Here is a 20,199-nt window from a genome sequence, read left to right as displayed (position 1 = left end):
CGTGTCAATCTATCACACAAAGGCGCATTAATATTACAGATAATAAATGTAACATCTTCCACATCAAACAATTCATTACCTGTTCTACAGAGTTTGTCATCTATGCCTTAAGGTGCCCATGTAACCTATTGTATGTGGGACGCATTATCCGTACTCTTCATAAACGGATAGGAAAGAACCGTAGACTTATCCAAAAAAGATGTGATGAACATAGTGTTCCCTGCCATTTGCTCCAGGCCCACAATAAGCAGATTGGTTGCTTGGAGGTTATGGCAATTGAGGCCATCCAAAAGGGTTCACTGACTCCTATGTAAGAGGGAGACTTTTTGGATTTATAAACTTGGTTCTTTATCTCCAAATGGTTTGAATGAAGATTTAGAGATTCATAATATTTAAAGTCATATGCTTTTTTCCTCCTGCCCCTACCCCCCCTCTTTCTTTTTTTTTCTTTTATTTAGAATATACAGTATATATTTTTTATACAGTATGTACAATTTTTTTTATATATACAATTATAGTGAAAAAATGGAAAAGTGCGCTTATTCTGAGTGTAAAAAAAATCAACTAAAGGTGATGTGTATAATGAAATGTGTATGATGTATTTATATACGAATATTCACTGTAGATATTCCACAAAAAACAAAGTGTATGGTGATAAAAACAATGGTATATAACATAATCATTTAGCAGTCCATATACAAATAATAAAGTCCTCTTGCTATGATATAAGTGAATAATATCCACCAAAAATAATGTGAAAAAGTCCGAAGTTTGCAAGAGAATTAAGTGAAGATGAATGAGTGATCCCTCCACCAAGTGAAATTCCTCCTTACCCAAAGGAAGAAGGTAAGTGCTAAAATAATAATCCAACTGCCCACAACGCTGGGATCTTGAACTGAATCACCTCCAAACGTGAACAAAACCTTCTGTGCAGCAAAGGCAAACCTGGTCTCTTACCAGAAATCAGCAGCATATACACTCAGCAATCACTGTGGCAAAGCAGAAAACGATATTCCTTCCTTCCTCATAACAGGCAGGTGACTTTTCAGTTCCCCCAATTTGGCTCTTGGTGTGAGGCTCCAGACAGGGGACACGGCGGGGTGACAACTCCACACACCGGCTACACTGAGGGCTCAGTCCGAGGAACTTGTCGCGCGTTTGTTCACGTTTGGAGGTGATTCAGTTCAAGATCCCAGCATTGTGGGCAGTTGGATTATTATTTTAGCACTTACCTTCTTCCGTCGGGTAAGGAGGAATTTCACTTGGTGGAGGGATCACTCATTCATCTTCACTTAATTCTCTTGCAAACCTCGGACTTTTTCACATTATTTTTGGTGGATATTATTCACTTATATCATAGCAAGAGGACTTTATTATTTGTATATGGACTGCTAAATGATTATGTTATATACCATTGTTTTTATCACCATAAACTTTGTTTTTTGTGGAATATCTACAGTGAATATTCGTATATAAATGCATCATACACATTTCATTATACACATCACCTTTAGGGGATTTTTTTACACTCAGAATAAGCGCACTTTTCCATTTTTTGACAATTTTAACACTATTCAGTTGCAGCTATTCGCACACCTAGCGCACCCTTTTCATTTACCAATATATACAATTATAATGTTAGCCGAGTATTATATAAATAGATAGATACAGAGAGATATATATATATGTGTATATTATTAAAGTTGTATTAATATTTTATGAATTATTTTTCTATTGATGAGTAGTGATGTGATATTTTAATTAGCTTTTATTAGCTGCCTGATACCATTGTGATTATATACAACTGGCACTCAACCAGTTAATAGCAGCTTTGAGCATCGAGGAATCAAGGGTCAGCCAGATTTACCTAGCTCTGCCCATTTCCCACCTTTCTTCAATTGGTTTAAATACTGTATGTCAGTTGTCTTATTCCCGTGACTTGAGAAAGCGTAGTCATGGCAACGTATCAAGCGTGCGGTCCACGCTGGTTTCCTGGAGGCTTCTGCTGGGTCTTCCCACCTGTGCGTGATGTCCTCTGAGCACGCTGCGCTCCATCAGGCCGATCAAGCGGACACACTGCTTCCATTGGCACCCTCTTCTGAGACCATCTGCAGTACTGGGTGACCTTCTTCCTGATGCTCAGGGCTTCCACAATGTGGTATCGTTCTTTTACATTTTAACTTCACCTATGTTTATCTGTTTCAAATAAACTGTTGGCATTTTAATGTTACAGGACTTTTCTTTTGCTGATTGGCTCCCACTACAGTGATCATTGTGGGCACCGAGAACAATCTCCTTGTTTGCTTATGACTATTATTTGCACCACTCCAAGTGCTTTTAGACAGTTGCACAGGTCTGCACTGGTCCCTTCATCTATCCTTCCGTCCTTTGTGCCTCTAGCATTCAGTACATTCTTGTCTTTTCAATCTGAGGGGGCTCTGGGCACACAGCAGAGAAGGCAGGCAGGGCAATCCAAGTAATGCTCTGGGCACACAGCAGAGTGGGCAGGCAGGGAAATCTGAGGAGGGCTGTGGGCACATAGCAGGGAGGACAGACCGGACACATTTGGAACTATAGGTATGGAACTATATGTCCCAGCAGTCCCAGGGTGCAGAAAGTAGCACACAGTCCATACTGATCCATCAGACTTAGTAGTTCTAAGAACCTTCTAGATTTCTTCTAGTGAAGTATGCAGCTATTAGCTCCTCTCTGTGTGCATCATAGGAGTCCACTCAGAAAAGTATGACAATTTCTGCTAGCATAGGAAAATTATATCTTTCTTTGAATTCAACCTAAACCCTTTACACATGGCAAAATGCCGGTGTACTGCCGATATTTTCAACTTGCCGAAAGTTTCAACCATACACGTCACTTCCGCCGCGAGTACGAGACTTCTAATGCAATGCCCTGGCCGCGAGAGTCAATGCCCGTGCACCGTGGAGAACACTGTGCACGAGAGTTGTAGTTTTCAGCAAGATGTTTCAACGCAACTGCGCATGCGCTCGACATTTGGAGCTGCATATAGTTGGAGTTTTCAGCAAGATGTTGCGCCAGCATTTGGAGCTTATATACATAAAGGATTAAAAAGAAAAAAAAATGGGCAGCATGGAGCTTATATACATAAAGGATATTTAACTACTTATTTAAATGGAAAGATTAAAAAAAGAAAATACCTAATAAATACCAGTACCTGGCAGTTGAAAATTTGGTGTGTGTATATATATATATATATATATATATATTTTTTTTTTTTAAATTATTATTATTTTTTTTTTATTTTAATGGAAGGATTAAATATATATATATATATATATATATATATATACATACACAAGTTTCAACTGTCAGGGACTGGTATTTATTTCGTTATTTTTTTTTTTTTAATCGTTACATTAAAATAAATAAAAAAAGCCTAAAAAAAAAAAGCCTAAAAAAAAAAAAATATATATATATATATATATATATATATATATATATATATATATATATATATATATATATACAAAAGTTTCAACTACCAGGCACTGGTATTTATTTAGTTATATTTATTGTTTGTTTTAAATGGAAGAATTTAAAAAAAATAAATAAATATATATATATATATATACACCAATTTTTCAACTGCCAGGCACTGGTATTTATTAAGTATTTTTTTTTTTTATCTTTCCATTTAAATAAGTAGTTAAATATCTATCAGTAGTGTTACCATGCTGCCGTTTTTTTTTTTTCAATCCTTTATGTATATAAGCTCCATGCTGCCGATTTTTTTTTTTTAAATCCTTTATGTATATAAGCTACAAATAGGCGGGCGCAACATCTTGCCGAAAACTCCAACTATATGCAGCTCCAAATGTCGGGCGCATGCGCAGTTGCGTTTAAACATCTTGCCGAAAAACTACAACTCTGTGCACGGGCATTGACTCTCGCGGCCAGGGCATTGCATTAGAAGTCTCGTACTCACGACGGAAGTCGGCGAAAGTGACGTGTGTGGTTGAAACTTTCGGCAAGTTGAAAATAACGGCAGTACACCGGCTGACATCAGCCAGTTCAATAAAAACTGTTGGAAGTGCAAGCTGGGAAACCAGCAGCTGACTGGCTCCCGATCAGCCAATGGATCATTAGTACAGCAGATCCGACTGGAGAAAACCGTTTTTTTTTTTTTTCTTTTAATCTACTAGGTTGAACGGAAAATAACTAATAGTGTGTACTAGGCTTAAGAGTAGCTCACAACCCCCGGTGTTGGCACGTCTGGCTTTTCCAGCTACAAGACACAATGCTGGCTGCGCTTCCTGGTAAGAGCAACCTCATCTCCCACTGCCTGGGGTGCACAGGAACTTATAAATTAATTAAGCAGACAAGCTGACTGCTTTTAACACTATCCACATGCTTGTGTTACTTTAACATTTTTAGGTTGCTATGTTTACTCTGTTTTTTTTGCATCTTTGTTGTATAGACACAATTTTTTGGTTATCAGTTTTGGAATTAACTAATATGCTGCTTTTGCTTTCAATAGTTTTTATTGAATTTTCAGAAATCAAGAAATACAAAAACAAAAAGGCAGCGAAAACATTGCAAATGTACAGTCTGGTACAACAGGAGCAGAATACAATTAAACCATATATACCGCTGTGAAAGTCACAGGCGAAGAACGACAAAATCCGCCCTTGCGAATCCCAACATACGACTAAAAGGGAGCAAAGGGGAGGACGAGTTCTAGATGCAGTAAATTGCCGCAAACAGGGAATGTTCAACCCAAGCGGAGGGGAAGGGGATAGTGACCCTACTAGACAAGGCCCCCCCCCCAACCAGCAGCCCGCACCAGAGGACGTGCCCCTATGAGGTGGCGATACATCCGCCCCCTGAGCGGGAGGCCAGAGGCGGAGGCCCTGCCCAGAGTACCGGGTTGATACCATAGCAAATTAGAAAGGAGAAGGAGTGAAAGAAAAGCAGTAAGAGGAGGAGAATCAAGAGGGAAGGGAGAGGATCCTAGGTCAGACATGAAATATTTAACATCATAGATCAACATGAATATATTTAGCCCATGGCTCCCACGTAGACTCAAACTGGGCTACCCGGTCAGAGAGAATACCAGAGAGCTTCTCCTGGGTCATGATCCAGCAGATCTTCATTTTGGCTTCCCTAACCGAAACGCGTGGTTTCTTCCACGCCCTGGCTATGGTAAGTTTGGCCCCCAACAGGATAAAGTGAAGGAGTTTTTGGGAAAATCTAGGCAAACCCGAAACTCTACCATTAACCACTTTAATACAGGGCACTTCCCTCCCTTCCTGCCCAGGCCAATTTTCCCCTTTTAGCACTGTTGCAATTTGAATGACAATTGCGCGGTCATGCAACACTGTACCTACACCAAATTTATGTAATTTTCCCCCCACAAATAGAGCTTTCTTTTGGTGGTATTTGATCACCTGTGCGATTTTTATTTTTTGCTAAACAAATAAAAAAAGACCGAAAAGTTTGAAAAAAAAAAAGTTTTTTGTTTATGTTATACAATTTTGTAAATAAATAAGTTTTTTCCTGCACTGATGAGGAGGCACTGATGGGGTGGCACTGATGAGGAGGCACTGATGAGGAGGCACTGATGAGGAGGCACTGATGGGGTGGCACTGATGGGGTGGCACTGATGGGGTGGCACTGATAGGCGGCACTGATATGCGGCACTGATATGCGGCACTGATAGGTAGCACAGATATGCAGCATTGGTGGGCACTGATAGGCGGCACTGCTGGGCACTGATAGGCGGCATGGATGGACACTGATAGGTGGCACTGATGGGCACTGATAGGTGGCACTGACGGGCACTAATGGGCACTGATAGGCGGCACTGGTGGGCACCGATGGGCACTGATGGGTGGCACTGACGGGCGGCACTGATGGGCACTGATAGGCGGCACTGGTGGGCAATAATGGGCACTGGTGGGCGACACTAAAGGGTGGCAATGATGGGCACTTGTGGGCAGCACTGATAGGGAGGACACTGGTGGGCATCACTGATGGGGAGGGCAATGGGGGGCTCCATGAGCCCTGATTGCCATCCCTGGTGGCCATAGTGGGCATCCCTGGGGTCATAGTGGGCATCCCTGGGGTCATAGTGGGCATCCCTGGGGTCATAGTGGGCATCCCTGGTGGATCTAGTGGCATCCCCCCCGAGGGTCTGCACTGGTAATCAATGATCTGATTACCAGTGCCTGTCAGGCACGAACTAAGGAAAGCCGATCAACGGCTGTTCCTATTTACTATGTGACCAGCCGTGATTGGACACGGCTGATCACATGGTAAAGAGCCTCCGTCAGAGGCTCTTTACCGAGATCGGAGATGCAGGGTGTCAGACTGACACCTCGCATCACCGATCGCCGCTCTGCGCACCCCCGGGGGGCGCCCAGAGCTGTGTTATCCTGCCGCCGTCATATGACGTCCGGTCAGGATAACACAACCACATTCCCGCCGTCATTTTGTAATAGGGCGGGCGGGAAGTGGTTAAGTAGGGCTATGAGGGGAGACTGGTCTATCGCATGATCCAACACTTTCCGGGCTATACGAAAGATGGACGACCAGAAGGCTCGGAGCCTCGGACAGGACCACCAGGTATGAAGGAAGTCCCCTGACATATCACATCCCCGAAAACATAGAGCAGAGGAATTGGGGTACATACAAGCTAATCGTGTGGGAACCAAATAGCAGCGGGTAAGCAATTTCACATTGGCCTCGATCAAGGAAACATTAATAATACCTTTAAAGGCACGTCTGAATCGGGTACTCCAGTCATCCAGCTCCAGCTCCACACCAAGGTCCCTTTCCCAATCCAACATGTATTTCGGCTTATCAGTAGTGTCAGAGAGGGCACCATAAATCAGAGATACACCCCCTTTAGGGTCACCGGTCTCCGAACACCACCGCTCGTAGGAAGTGTCCTGGGGAGGGTCAGGCTTAGTAAGCCAAATTGAGTGGAGAAAATGGGAAATCTGAGTGTGGCGGAACCTCTCAGTCAGAGGCATTTTAAGGGAACTGACACAATGAGAGAAAGATAGAGGGCCCATAGAATTGAAGAAATGACCTATCCGAAAGAGCCCCTTGTTGAGCCATCAGCCAAAGGTTCTGATATTGAGACCAGGAGGAAAATTGGGGTTATGAAAAAGATGTGTAAGTGGTTTCATGGGGGAAATCAGGTTGGGGAGCTTAGATAGGGCGTCATGAATGGAGAAGGAGTGCGACAGTGTAGGGGATAGAATCGGGGGTCTAGTTTTAGGGGGCCTCCAGGCCAGGAAGTCCAGCGTGTGATTCGGGGTTGCTTGTCTTTCTATATGGACCCAATCCGGTTTGGCAGAGCGCCTGTAAATAGCTGAGAATTGGGCTAGCTGGGCCGCTTGGTAGTACCATCGTAGATTAGGGAGGGCAAGACCTCCTTTGTCCCTTGAGCGAAATAGTACAGATTTGGCGAACCTGTGACCTCTAGAACCCCAAATAAATTTGATAACTGCCCTTTGTAGCTCCGCCAGATGTCCAGAGTTAACCGGGATTGGAAGTGCACGGAAAAGATACAAGACCCTAGGGAGCAACGTCATTTTCACCGCATGAATTCTCCCCAACCAAGACAGTGAGTGTGTGGACCAGGTAGCGAGGTCAGCACGAAGCTTTTTGAACAGAGGGGGATAATTGGCCGAATATAGAGAGGTAATGGAGGGGGTCAGTTGAGTACCCAGGTACGGGATAGAGTCTGCTTTCCAGGAGAAAGGAAAGGCGGCTTTCGCAGTGGCCAATTGTGATGAGTCTAAAGAGACATTCATGGCCCAGGATTTTGACAGGTTGACCTGCAGACCCGAAGCAGCGCCGAATACTTTAAGTCGATCAAGAATTACCGGTACCGAGACCACGGGATTTGTGACAAAAAGAAGCATGTCGTCCGCAAACAACGCACATTTATGTTCTCTGTCCCCACAACGTACCCCTGAGACGTCGCCATCGTGCCAAAGGGCAATTGCCAATGATTTGATCGCAATCGCGAACAACAATGGCGAGAGAGGACAGCCCTGACGGGTGCCTCTGGTTATAGGGAAAGGGTCAGAGTAGCATCCATGAAGACGCACTCTAGCCGATGGTGAGGAGTACAGGGATCGTAGGATGTTCGAGAAACGTGATCCAAAACCCCATCTCTCAAGCACCCCAAAGATGTAAGGCCACGTCACCGTGTCAAAGGCTTTTTGAATATCAAGGGAAAGGAGAAATCCCTTCTGTGGTGGTCCGCCATCCCAGGCAGAGCCCAGGACCGTGATTAAGTCTACCGCTCGACGGATTTGATCCGTTCCTTGTCTACCTGGAATAAGCCCAGCCTGGTCCTTATGAACATATTGGAAAATAAAAACATTTAGTCTTTTCGTGACGAGCTTAGTGAGAATTTTGATATCATTATTGCTGAGGGATATAGGCCTATAGTTAGAAACATCGCTAGGATCCCTAGAGGGTTTGGGGATTACCGAGATAAGAGCAGCATTAAGATCTGGGGACAGCGGAGTACCGGAGGTCGGTGAGTTAAACAATTTTGTCAGGTGTGGGGCCAGGGTATCAGCGAATGTTTTGTAATATATCGGCGAGAAACCGTCAGGGCCTGGGGCTGAAGAAGTTTTCAAATTTTTAATGACATCACGCACCTCAGCTTCAGAGATCGGGTCTTCCAGGCTCTTCCTATGAGAAGAGGAAAGCTGGATCGCGTCCAGGAAACGTTCGGTCGCCCCTGGGGCGTGTGACCCGTTGTCGTACAGTTCAGAAAAGAATTTCTGGAAAGCCGCCATAATTGGGGCAGGATTTTGAGATAAAGTGTCGGTAGGCAGTCTGATCTTAGGGAAGGCCCGGGCTCGGGCCCTAGGGGTCAGTTTGGAGGCCAAGCGGGAGACTATCTTGTCGCGTTCTGCGTAAAAACGCGCGCCGGTCCAACGAAGATGCTTTTCCGCAGCCGTGGTAAGAGCCATATTCAGGGCCACCCTGGCTTCGCCCAAGAGACGCAACGAGTCCGCCGTGGGATGCCGCTTGTGACTTTTACGCAAAGAGTGGAAGGAGCATTCGAGATTAATCAGATTAAGTCGCCGCTCACGTTTGAGTTTGGACGCCAGTTGTATAATATGCCCCCGGGTGACGGCTTTATGGGCCGCCCAAAGAGATACCGGGGAGATATCATTTACGTCATTCAGGCGAAAATATTCCTTTATCCTATTGTCTATTATCGTGCAGTGTACCGGGTTGGTTAGAAGCGATTCATTAAGTCTCCAGTACGACGGAGCCTTAGAACGAGACGGTATAGAAAAAGAGATGGAGACTATGGAATGGTCAGATAGAGGTGTATCGCGAATGTCAGATTTGTAAACATTTGGGATAAAGGGAGCGGGGACGAAGACATGATCGATCCGAGCATATGTGCGATGAGGGGCAGAGTAATGGGAATAGTCCTTAGAAGTAGGATGTAGCTCCCTCCAAATGTCGACCAGACCTATGGAGGAGATAGTCTTGGCGACCCTAAAGCTCTGTCGAGGGGGTTGTTTGTATAGAGACAACGGCCTGGATTTGTCCAGACTGCGGTCAAATGTCAAATTAGAATCGCCCCCGAGGATCAAGGACCCGACCGCATGCTTAGAGATTAGGTCAGCCAGAGTAGAGAAAAATTTAGCCTGTCCCTTGTTAGGGGCATAATACGATACAAATGTGAACGTCTGCCCCGCTATTTCACCAACCAGGAGGAGAAAGCGCCCTGCAGGGTCGCGGACTGTCTTGGTGGGGGAGAATTTCACCCTACCCGAAAAGAAGATGGCCACCCCCCTAGTCTTGGAGTCAGAGTTCGCCAAATAGAACAGCGGGTACTTAGCATGGACAAAGGAGGGGTTGTATGAGGGAGGAAAATGAGTCTCTTGCAGGAATAAAATGTCATAATGTGTGGTATGATATGGATGGGCTGCGCAGACGGGGAGCTTGCGGACGGAGCGGCCCGATGAGGGCCCGAGGAGTGGAGCCAGAGCTGGAGGATCTTGGCAGCACGTTGACCTAGGACAAGAGGAGAGAAAGAGACAAGAGGGAAGGAGGGGAAGAGAGGGAAAAAAAGGAGAGGGAGGAGGAAGTGGAAAAGCACATGGAAAAAATAGCCATTGGTGAAGACCATAAAAAAACCATACAAATGCATTTACAGTAGCAAAAGTACATAACAGTGCCAAAAAGTCACATCCAGGGTTGCGACCGGTCAAACAGCGCCCGGACGCGAACCCGGATAAGTTCACTGGGAGCCTGAGAACAAGACCCAGGGTAGCCCCAGGGGGGCACAAGATAGCCATCTCGTGCAACCGCCGGGGCAAGTGGAGTGGCATGACAGCCGCTCCGGCAAAGGCTCAAAAAATGGGGAAAGGGAGCAAAAAGGGACTCCCCCCCCCCCGGAGGAAGTACCGTGGAGAAAAAAGCACCCCACAGTGTTCTCCCTGTAAAGTAACAACACCATACACAAATGAAGCTCAGAAAGGCACCAGGAGAGCAAATGTAAGATTCATAAAACATTCTCATATGTAGAAGGTGGTAGAAAAAGAAAAATGGGGGGTAAAATACCCATTAGTGTCCGGGACAAGGTCCAAAAATAGAAAAAGCAAAAACTGTCAGTAGTATCAGCCAGCCAAAAACTGGTTTGGCATGGTAAAAAAGGCAGATCTTGCCAGTTTGGGAAGCAGTCAGGCAAGAACACTTGGAGCCACGGTGCGGGAGTCTCAGGGAGGTCTGGATTCCTTAGACCGTTTGTGTTGCTGCTTTTGCCACAGAGGGACCACGGGGCTAGATGGTGTGGGGCGCTTGGAGGACGAAGATCTCTGCGACCCAGGGATTGGTGCGTCATGGGAAAGGATACCCAAATGAAGGAGCAATTTCTCGTCATCAGCCATGGAGGAAAAGCCGTAGGTTTTCTGATGGAAAGAGAAGCTTAGGCGAAAGGGGAACGACCACCAATACTTAACATTCTTCTGGGTAAGAACCGTGAGTAGGGGTTTGAGGGAACGTCTCCTTTGGATAGTGAACGGTGAAATGTCCGCAAATATTTGAATTGGATGACCCATCGCGATGAGTTGGGGTGAGGATCTGGAAAGTTTCATAATTTCTTCTTTCACTGAATAGTAGTGGGGCTTCACGATAATGTCCCTGGGGAGGCCATCCTTGCGAGGGGGCTGCAGGGACCTGTGAGCACGGTCCAATTCAAGGCGGTTTGCAGAAATGCCAGGTATCAGGTCAGAAATAAAGGACTGCACCGCAGCCGTGACATCCGTTATAGATTCCGGGAGCCCCCGGATCCTAAAGTTGTAACGACGGGATCTATTCTCCAAATCGTCTATCTTGGCTAGCGCCGTCTCAAGCTGGTCTTGGATGTCCTGTATTCTAGCTGTGTTCTGGTTGGTTCTGGCTATGGTATGATCAGCTTTCTGTTCGATAGCTTCTATACGGGACCCCAGATTCTGCAAATCCCCCTGAATAGTGGACGTAATCTGAGCAGCCGTGTGGGAAAGGCCCCTAGCCAGCATTTTAGAGAACATAGTCATCATCCCCTGCATATTAGTGGGGCAATTAGGGTCGTCCAAATTCAGGGCAGGCATTTGGCCTGGGCCTGGAGAAAAGTCTGCCATAGGGGAAAGGAGAATTTCTTCCAGTGTGCGGCCTATAAAGGACTCTGTGGAGGCCGGGGTACATGGGGGGGCGGGAGAGGTACTCACGGGGTGAGCCGTATTGTCCCTGGGTGGTTGTGGGGTAGCTGGAGGGTCCGCTATGTCCTCCGAGTCCGCAAGCCCTCCTCGAGGTCCGGGTGGTGGTCCAGACGCCGCCATCATGGCGTATGTAGGCCGCGGGAGGTCCGGGGTCAGAGACCGCTCCAGGTTCCGCCTGACCGGGACCGCCGACATAGGAGGGTGCCCGGATAGTTCGGGGATGCCGCAGGTGCCTTGATGGAGCCGGGGGTGCCGTGAATCTCGTGTTGCGAGCGCTTAAATGCCGGAGCGGGACGGAGCTCCTGGATCAGATGTCCATGCTGGGCTGCCGCGCATGCACACCCCTAATATGCTGCTTTTTTTCCTTCATTTTCCAATCACACCTGGCTGTGTCTTCTGGCAGTGGTGCCACAATCACAACATGGGCTGAACTATGGGCTTATATAACCTCTTTAGAAGATATCATAGTTAAAGTATAACAAAACATTTTTTAGTTTTGGATAGAGTGGAGAGGGATTAGAACACCTGTCAATTTTCACTGCTGTCTGTGCCCCCCGTTAGGGAGGTTCCCCCTCTCTATTTGTCCTGTTTACCATTATCATTGAAAGTAAAAGTAATAGAAAACCCCACATTTTGGGTTGTCCCCCAAAAAATAGTAGAGGTGAAATCTTCCAATGGGGACACTAGCTCTAGGGACCTGGGGGGTCCCCAATGAATCCCCATAATTTTCAGGGATTTACTATTACTTTCTGTTTGGTAATGGGACAGGAAGTGAAGGGAAACCTCCGCAATGGGACACAGATGGCGAAAAAAAATCTGAGATGGGTCATAGTTCTATTTCAATTTTTCATCTGTTTTAATGGAAACAGTTATGGATGTTAAGGATCATTTCACTTTTCATATAACTTCAGTTTTTACTCCTTTGTTGTACATTTCTGATTATTGTTTTGTAGGAATTATCTTCAGCAATGGGGAACAATGGAAAGATTTGCGCAGGTTTTCACTCACGATGCTCAGAAATTTTGGGATGGGGAAGAAATCTATTGAGGAGAGAATACAGGAGGAAGCTGGGTTCCTGGTGGCAGAGTTCAAATCTCAGAAAGGTATTTTTTCTGCTTGTGTGTCCTGGATAGAATTGTTTTTTAGTTGCCTGTAAAATCCTCTTCTTTGTGTACATCCTGGGACACAGCATCTTCAAGTTTATAACAATAGGGTTATGCTGGCACCTTTAGGTGATTGGACACTAGCGAAAAATAGGCAAAAACAAGAAGTCTCTTCCTAGATTTAACCCCTCCCCTCAGAGTTGTAACTAGAACCTTCGGGACCCCAGTACAAGAAACCATGGGAGACCATGAGAGACTTTTGAGAGGGACTAAGGATAGATTTATCAGTCTCTTTCTTTGCAGCCTCCGCTGCACAGAATGAATGAACAGGAATAGCTCTGTACAGAGCTTTCCATTCATTCATAAACTGAGGCATAGTAAACAGCTTACTATGCCCCAGCTATGAATTAGAAAAAAAAAAACAAGTCAGTGATTGGTACTGATCACTGACTCTGTTCATTAACACAAGGAAGGGGCATTTACCGGCTCCTTTCCCACACTCCATCCTGACAGATCCCCCGCAACAGTCGACGGGGGGAGGGGGGGACCTGGCAGAGGGGGGGGTGGACTAGGGGGGACCAGGGAAGGACACAGGAGCCCAGAACAGTGATAAGGAGGTAGCAGGAGTGGCATGTGGAGGATCCGATGCCCTCCATTTTTTTTTTTCCAAAATTTCGGGACACAGAGCATCTTCAAATTCCTAATGATAGGGACATTCTTTAGCAATGGAATGAAGGAAGGGCACACAGAAACCACCTACCAACCTCTGATCCCAAAAAGATAATATTCTCACACAGCCATCTACAAAGCGTGCTGGCCGAAAGAAGCATCCTCTGCCCCACTTGTTAACAATTAGTTAAGGTATGATCCAAAGCCCAGGTAGCAGCTTTACAAATCTGAGCTACTGAACCCTGATAATGCATAGCCCATGAAAACCCAACACTAGAAGGATGGGCTTTCACTGGAAAAAGAGGAATCTCACCCTTTAAGATATAAGCCTAAGATTTTGCCACACATGGCAACTGCAGCAGTGATGAAGGTAGGTCATTTTTTGGCATTCAGATCAGGTATTGTGGAGGAGGTACAGTATATATGTTTATGAACACACATTGTTTTGTGCTTGTTTTTGAAGTTAACACTTTGGCAATCCAGCACTTTACTGTTTATGCATTTATGTTTATTGTAAAGTGAATCACATGATGGTGAGGGCTGCTGGAAAGGTATACATCTATATTTAGATATACGGTTAAAACCTTGGATTGTGAGCATAATTTGTTACGGAAACTTGATTGGATTTCAAAGCACTTGTTTATCAAAGCTAATTTCCTCATAAGAAATCATGGAAACTCAGATGATTCATTCCACAACCATTTATTCAAATAAATTGATTATAGCAATGCAAAATACAGTATAAAGTGTATTGTAAAAATAAAACAAATGAATCAGGTATCACAAAGAACAAAAAGAGCAGCATCATCTAAGTGTACTGTAGTATGATCACAGCTTTAATGTAAAAAAACTGGAATGACACTCATAATGTTAAAAACAATATCCGGCATTAACCACTTCAGCCCCAGAAGATTTTACCCCCTTAACCGGTTGCCGACTGCGCACAGTATATTTACTGCGGCAGTCGGCCCCGGCCAGGCAGAGTGACGTAGGTCTACGTCGCTCGCCTGTCACTCCTTCTAGAGCCAATAGCGGGCGGGTGCGCGCCCGCTGAGGCGCGCGCCCGCTGAGGCGCGCGCCCGCCTCGGCTCGTTCACTGAGGAGTGCGGGAGTGTGACTGGCGGACCCGATGTCCGCCGGTCACACTACGGTCGCCGGTACAGCGGGAGAAAGACAGAGCGGCTTATGTAAACAAGCCGCCTGTCAGTTCTCCCTGTGTAAAAGTGAAGATCAGACAGTTCTACTATGTAGAACTGTTGATATTTGTTTTTACACTAGTAGACCTGTCCCTGCACAGTTAGAATCACGCCCCTAGGACACACTTAACCCCTCCCTGTCCAATACTGTTAACCCCTTCCCTGCCAGTGTCATTTTTGCAGTAACAGTGCATATATATAGCACTGATTACTGCAGTAATGTCACTGGTACCCCCAAAAGTGTCAAAAATGTCAGTCAAGGGTCCGATCTGTCCGCCACAATGTCGCAGTACCGCAAAAAAAATCGCAGATCGCCGCCATTACTCGTTAAAAAAAAAACACCAAAAATGACAAAAATCTTTCCCTTTGTTAGTAAACGCGATAACTTTTGCGCAAACCAATCAAAATACGCTTTTTGCAATTTTTTTTACCAAACATAGGTAGCGTAAAACAAATTGGCCGAAAATGTTAAAAAATTTTGATTTTTACATTTTTTTTGGGGGGAATTTCATATAAAAAAAAGTGAAAAATATTGTTGTTTTTGCAAAAATTACGCTCTTTTTTTGTTTATAGCGCGTGATCAAAAAATCGCACAGGTGATCAAATACCACAAAAAGAAAGCTCTGTTTGTGGGAAAAAAAAGACGTGAAATTCGTTTAGGTACAGCGTCGCACGACCGCGCAATTGTCCGTTAAAGTCACGCAGTAAAAAAATCGCAAAAAAACCCCTGGTCTTTTAGCAGGAAAATCCTCCGGTGGTAAAGTGGTTAATGACCAGGCCATTTTTTGCGATTCGGCACTGCGTTACTTTAATGGAAAATTGCATGGTGGTGCGACGCTGTTGGTATTTGATCACCTCTGCGATTTTTAGATTTTGCGCTATAAACAAAAAAAAAGAGCTGCAATTTTGAAAAATACACCATATTTTTACTTTCTGCTATAAAACATTCCCAATAAAAAAAAAAATGTAAAAATTACATTTTTTTATGTTTAGGTCAATTTGTATTCTGCTACATATTTTTGGTAAAAAAAATCCCAAAAAGCGTATTTTCTATTAGTAATGGCTGCGATATGCAAATTTTTGCGGGACTGTGACATTGTAGTGGACAGATCAGACCCCTAACTGACTTTTTTGACACTTTTTGGGGACCAGTGACACTAATACAGTAATCATTGCTAAATAATATGCACTGTTACTGTATAAATGACACTGGCAGGGAAGGGGTTAATACTGGGTGTGATCTAAGGGGTAAAATGTATGCCTGTATGCTTACTGACTGTGCGTGTGTGTGGGGGGGGGGGGGTGGAGAAGGGTTCTGTGACAGGCAAAGACAGATCGCAGTTTCAGCTTAGCTGAAACTGCTGATCTGTCCCTGCCTGTCTGAGAGAAGATCCGCCTGCTTTGTTTACATAGGCAGACGGGTCTTCTCTCGGTTTCCCGGGCAATCACGGAACAGCAACGACAATCGCTGCTGCTCCTCCCAATCGTCCGCCTCCCGCTGTGTCTAAACCTCCCACTGCGCCGAAACCACATGCACTCCAGTCACATAGTACTACATGACTGGATGCAGCGGAGCCGCCCTGCCGCAGTAATATTACGGCGGGCGGTTGACAAGTGGTTAAGGAGTCTGGTTCCCCTCCTTGTAAAGCTGCTGGTTTATACGTGGCCAGAGGTCTGGGGGCGCTGGTGGCTGGAGAACTCTGAGACACTGGAGAACTGTTAACGTCACTTCAGGGTGCATGCTACGCCTGCCCCACCCAGCTGGGAGTTCTCCAGGAAGCGCTGGGAGCCACCAGCGCCGCCAGACCTCTGGCCATGTATACGCCAGAGGCGTAATGCGGATGAGCACCAAACTCCTTACCACTTGATATTTATTTTTTACATTGTGAGTGTCATTCCACTTTTTTCACATTAAAACTGTGATCATACTACACTCAGATAGCCCTGCTCGATGCTACTCATATTGCAAGACCTCGCTTGCATATCAAGTTAATTTTTAATCTTTGCAAAATACTTGCAGACCAAGTTGGATACCCTGCACATATAATTTGTTTTCTAGATTTTGTCACCCATACAAACTACTACTGCTGTGACCTGCAGCTCCACCACGGAATTTCTGCTTAGGTTTTTGTAAAACCAAATAAAGCTACTTCCTTCCCAACCTGTCATCGCATCCTGTTCCAGCTCTGCCCTTTTTCTGTGCTTGATCTAGAACAGGGAGCAACTCTCCTACACAGCCTGTCCCACTTCTCCTTCATATGGAGGAGATATCTGAGCTGCTGAGCTATATATATATATATATATATAAAAACAGACAGCTGCAACCCCCCCCCCCCCCCCGTCCATATTAAGTGGCCCTAATCTGCCACCCAGGGGAAGGGAGAAGAAAGAAACACCAATTTAGCATCACCAGTATAAGGAACATTCTGATTGGCTCCTAAATTGCATCTGAGTTACTCAAAGGGCCATGCTGTGACCTGTAGTCCAACAGAAGAAAAAGAGCAAGGTGAGGGCAATAGGGGACCACTAATGAAGGCAGTGGCATCACTAGGGTTGGTGTCACCCGGTGCGGTAACTCACGGTGTCACCCCAACCCCTTTCAATAATGTTTTTTTTTTTTTTTACTAATGTAACTTGTAAATCATAGCTCCCATATAACACTAAATGTAATGACAATAGCGACATTAATAACTAGGAGAATTAAAAAGACCTTTAAATTACAATATCATATGAAAATAATAAAACACAGCTGTCAGGTCCCCATGCATCTCTATGAGTAAAATGGATGGGAACGGACCGTCTGTCTGTTCTCATCCGATCCCATCCGATCCGATCCCCTGGACGGATGGAAAATAGGGTTTCCATCCGTCCAGATTTAATGGATCGGATTGGATGTCAGCGGACATAGAGATGCATGGGGTGACCGTTCAGATCCGCCCAAAAAAACTGACAGGCGGATCTGAACGTACCATCTGTGTGAAAGGGTCCTTACATATAAAGACCAAAGTGCATTTCCTTAGTGCAAATTCATATACAGTACTCTATTCAAAACATATATGCAATATTCATACATAATATTTGTATTATTCACCCTTAGGGCTCTTTCACACATGCAGACCATTCAGATCCGCCTGTCCGTTTTTTTGGCGGATCTGAATGGTCCCCCCCATGCATCCCTATGGGGCATCGGATGTCAGTGGAGACATGTCCGCTGACATCTGATCCGATCCGTCAAATCTGGACAGATGGAAACCCTATTTTCCATCTGTCCATCGCATGGGATCGGATGGGATCGGATGAGAATGGACTGACGGCTCGTTCCCATCCGATTTCCCCATAGAGATGCATGGGGATCTGACAGCTGTGTCTCCGCACATAGTGCGGAGAACACCTGTCATTCTCCTGCTCGGCGGGGGATCAGCGGATCGATCCCCCGCTGAGATAAACGGAGTCCGTCCGATGGACGGACAGTGTGAAAGGGGCCTTAGTGTCAGTGTGAATTTGCTATTCTTCCTCTGTATGCAAGGGCCACTCCCCAGACAGATTCGGGCCTGCAAGGACCCCCTGCATTCTGAGTACAGTACGGATGTCCTTCTAGTGGGTCTCCCCTGTTTCATCTTTCATGCACTGGGGAGAGAAATATAAAAAATTGCATCCAGACATAAAGAAACATACCCAAAAGAGGAGCTGGGAATAACGCAGAGAGATGGTCTGGATGCAATTTTTTATATTTCTCTCCCCAGTGCATGAAAGATGAAACAGGGGAGACCCACTAGAAGGACATCTGTACTGTACTCAAAACGCAGGGGGTCCTTGCAGGCCCGAATCTGTCTGGGGAGTGGCCCTTGCATACAGAGGAGGAGGAATAGGAAATTCACACTAACACTAAGGGTGAATAAACTTACTGCTGAGAGTGAGACAAGTGTGCCCCATGCAGAATGACCAGCGTGCCCCCATTTCAATGCAGAATGACCAGCGTGCCCCCATTTCAATGCAGAATGACCAGCGTGCCCCCATTCAATGCAGAGAGACCAGCGTGCCCCCTTTCAATGCAGAGAGACCAGCGTGCCCCCTTTCAATGCAGAGAGACCAGCGTGCCACCAGCAGTGGGGGTGGTGTGGGGGGGATCAGGGGCAGCAGTGGAGGGATCAGTGGCAGCAGTGGGGGTGGTGTGGGGGGGGATCAGTGACAGCAGTGGGGGTTGTGTGGGGGGGATCAGGGGCAGCAGTGGGGGTTGTGTGGGGGGGGTCAGTGGCAGCAGTGGGGGTGGTGTGGGGGGGATCAGTGGCAGCAGTGGGGGTGGTGTGGGGGGATCAGGGGCAGCAGCGGGGGGATCAGTGGCAGCAGTGGGGGGTCAGTGGCAGCAGTGGGGGTGGGGTGGGGGGGATCAGTGGCAGCAGTGTGGGTGGTGTGGGGTGGATCAGTGGCAGCAGTGGGGGTGGTGTGGGGTGGATCAGTGGAAGCAGTGGGGGGGTCAGTGACAGCAGTGGGGGTGGTGTGGGGGGATCAGGGGCAGCAATGGGGATGGTGTGGGGGGGGGGGATCAGTGGCAGCAGTGGGGGTGGTGTGGGGGGGGGATCAGTGGCAGCAGTGGGGGTGGTGGGGGGGGATCAGTGGCAGCAGTGGGGGGGGGGTCAGTGGCAGCAGTGGGGGTGGTGTGGGGGGGGGATCAGGGGCAGCAGTGGGGGTGGTGTGGGGGGGATCAGTGGCAGCAGTGGGGGTGGATCAGTGGCAGTGGTGATAGAGGGATGGGATCAGAGTCACTCACTTGCAGATCACTCGATTCCCCCTCCGAGGCTCCTTGCGCGGTGGACGGAGAGCTCCTCCCCTTTCACTCTACTCCCGAGTCCCGACATCTTCTTGCAGAAAGAATAGGCGGAGCCTGTGTGCCACTGCCTATGAGTGCGGGTGGAGAGGATGAGTGCGGGCGGAGAGGATGAGTGCGGGCGGAGAGGATGGGTGGGGTGGGGACTGTGTGCCTGTGAGAGTGCACCAAAATGTCTCACGGGCGGCGGCGGGCCCCCCTGCAGAGTGGTGTCACCCTCCCTCCGGTAGACACCCTGGTGCGGTCCGCCGCACCCTGCTTGTGACGCCTCTGAATGAAGGTACTGGTACCAGTATAGGGTTAATCCAGGGCACTCACCATTCCCACTCCAGCACTCTTCCCAAGGGGACACAATCTTCACGCATTCCTGGGGCCTTTGCCACAAGGTCCTTCAGGGACCCAACTCCCCTGCAGGATGCACTGACTTGGACCTGTATAGCACCCTGTCATTTAAGGCAATATGTCATTCCGCAAGGTCCTGTTATTATTGTCAAGAATCGGCAGCAGGGATGTCCAGATCTCAGAAAACTGTATATGATTTCAGTGAGATTTATTTATACTGAAACAAAAATAATCCAATCACCAGTACACAAAAAAACATAAAAATATAAGTGAACCAAAACTCAGTGAAAGAATACTTGACTAATAAACCTAACAAACAGCCTAGCTTACTATATAAT

At 46.5% G+C, this 20,199-nt stretch overlaps 1 protein-coding gene across 1 annotated transcript in view; it reads left to right on the top strand.

Annotated features, from left to right (window-relative positions):
* Positions 1 to 20,199, top strand: part of LOC309559480 (cytochrome P450 2G1-like) — an 83,736-nt gene that overhangs the window by 40,382 nt on the left and 23,155 nt on the right. Inside the window, exon 3 of the mRNA XM_082262754.1 lies at positions 12,680 to 12,829. Coding sequence (XP_082118880.1) covers positions 12,680 to 12,829 — 150 coding nt within the window. The remainder of the gene's footprint in view (positions 1 to 12,679; positions 12,830 to 20,199) is intronic.

The sequence above is a fragment of the Pelophylax lessonae genome, assembly GCF_965119305.1.
Source record: "Pelophylax lessonae genome assembly, chromosome: 7".
Lineage (NCBI taxonomy): Eukaryota > Metazoa > Chordata > Amphibia > Anura > Ranidae > Pelophylax > Pelophylax lessonae.
This window is presented reverse-complemented; position numbering and strand designations above follow the sequence as displayed.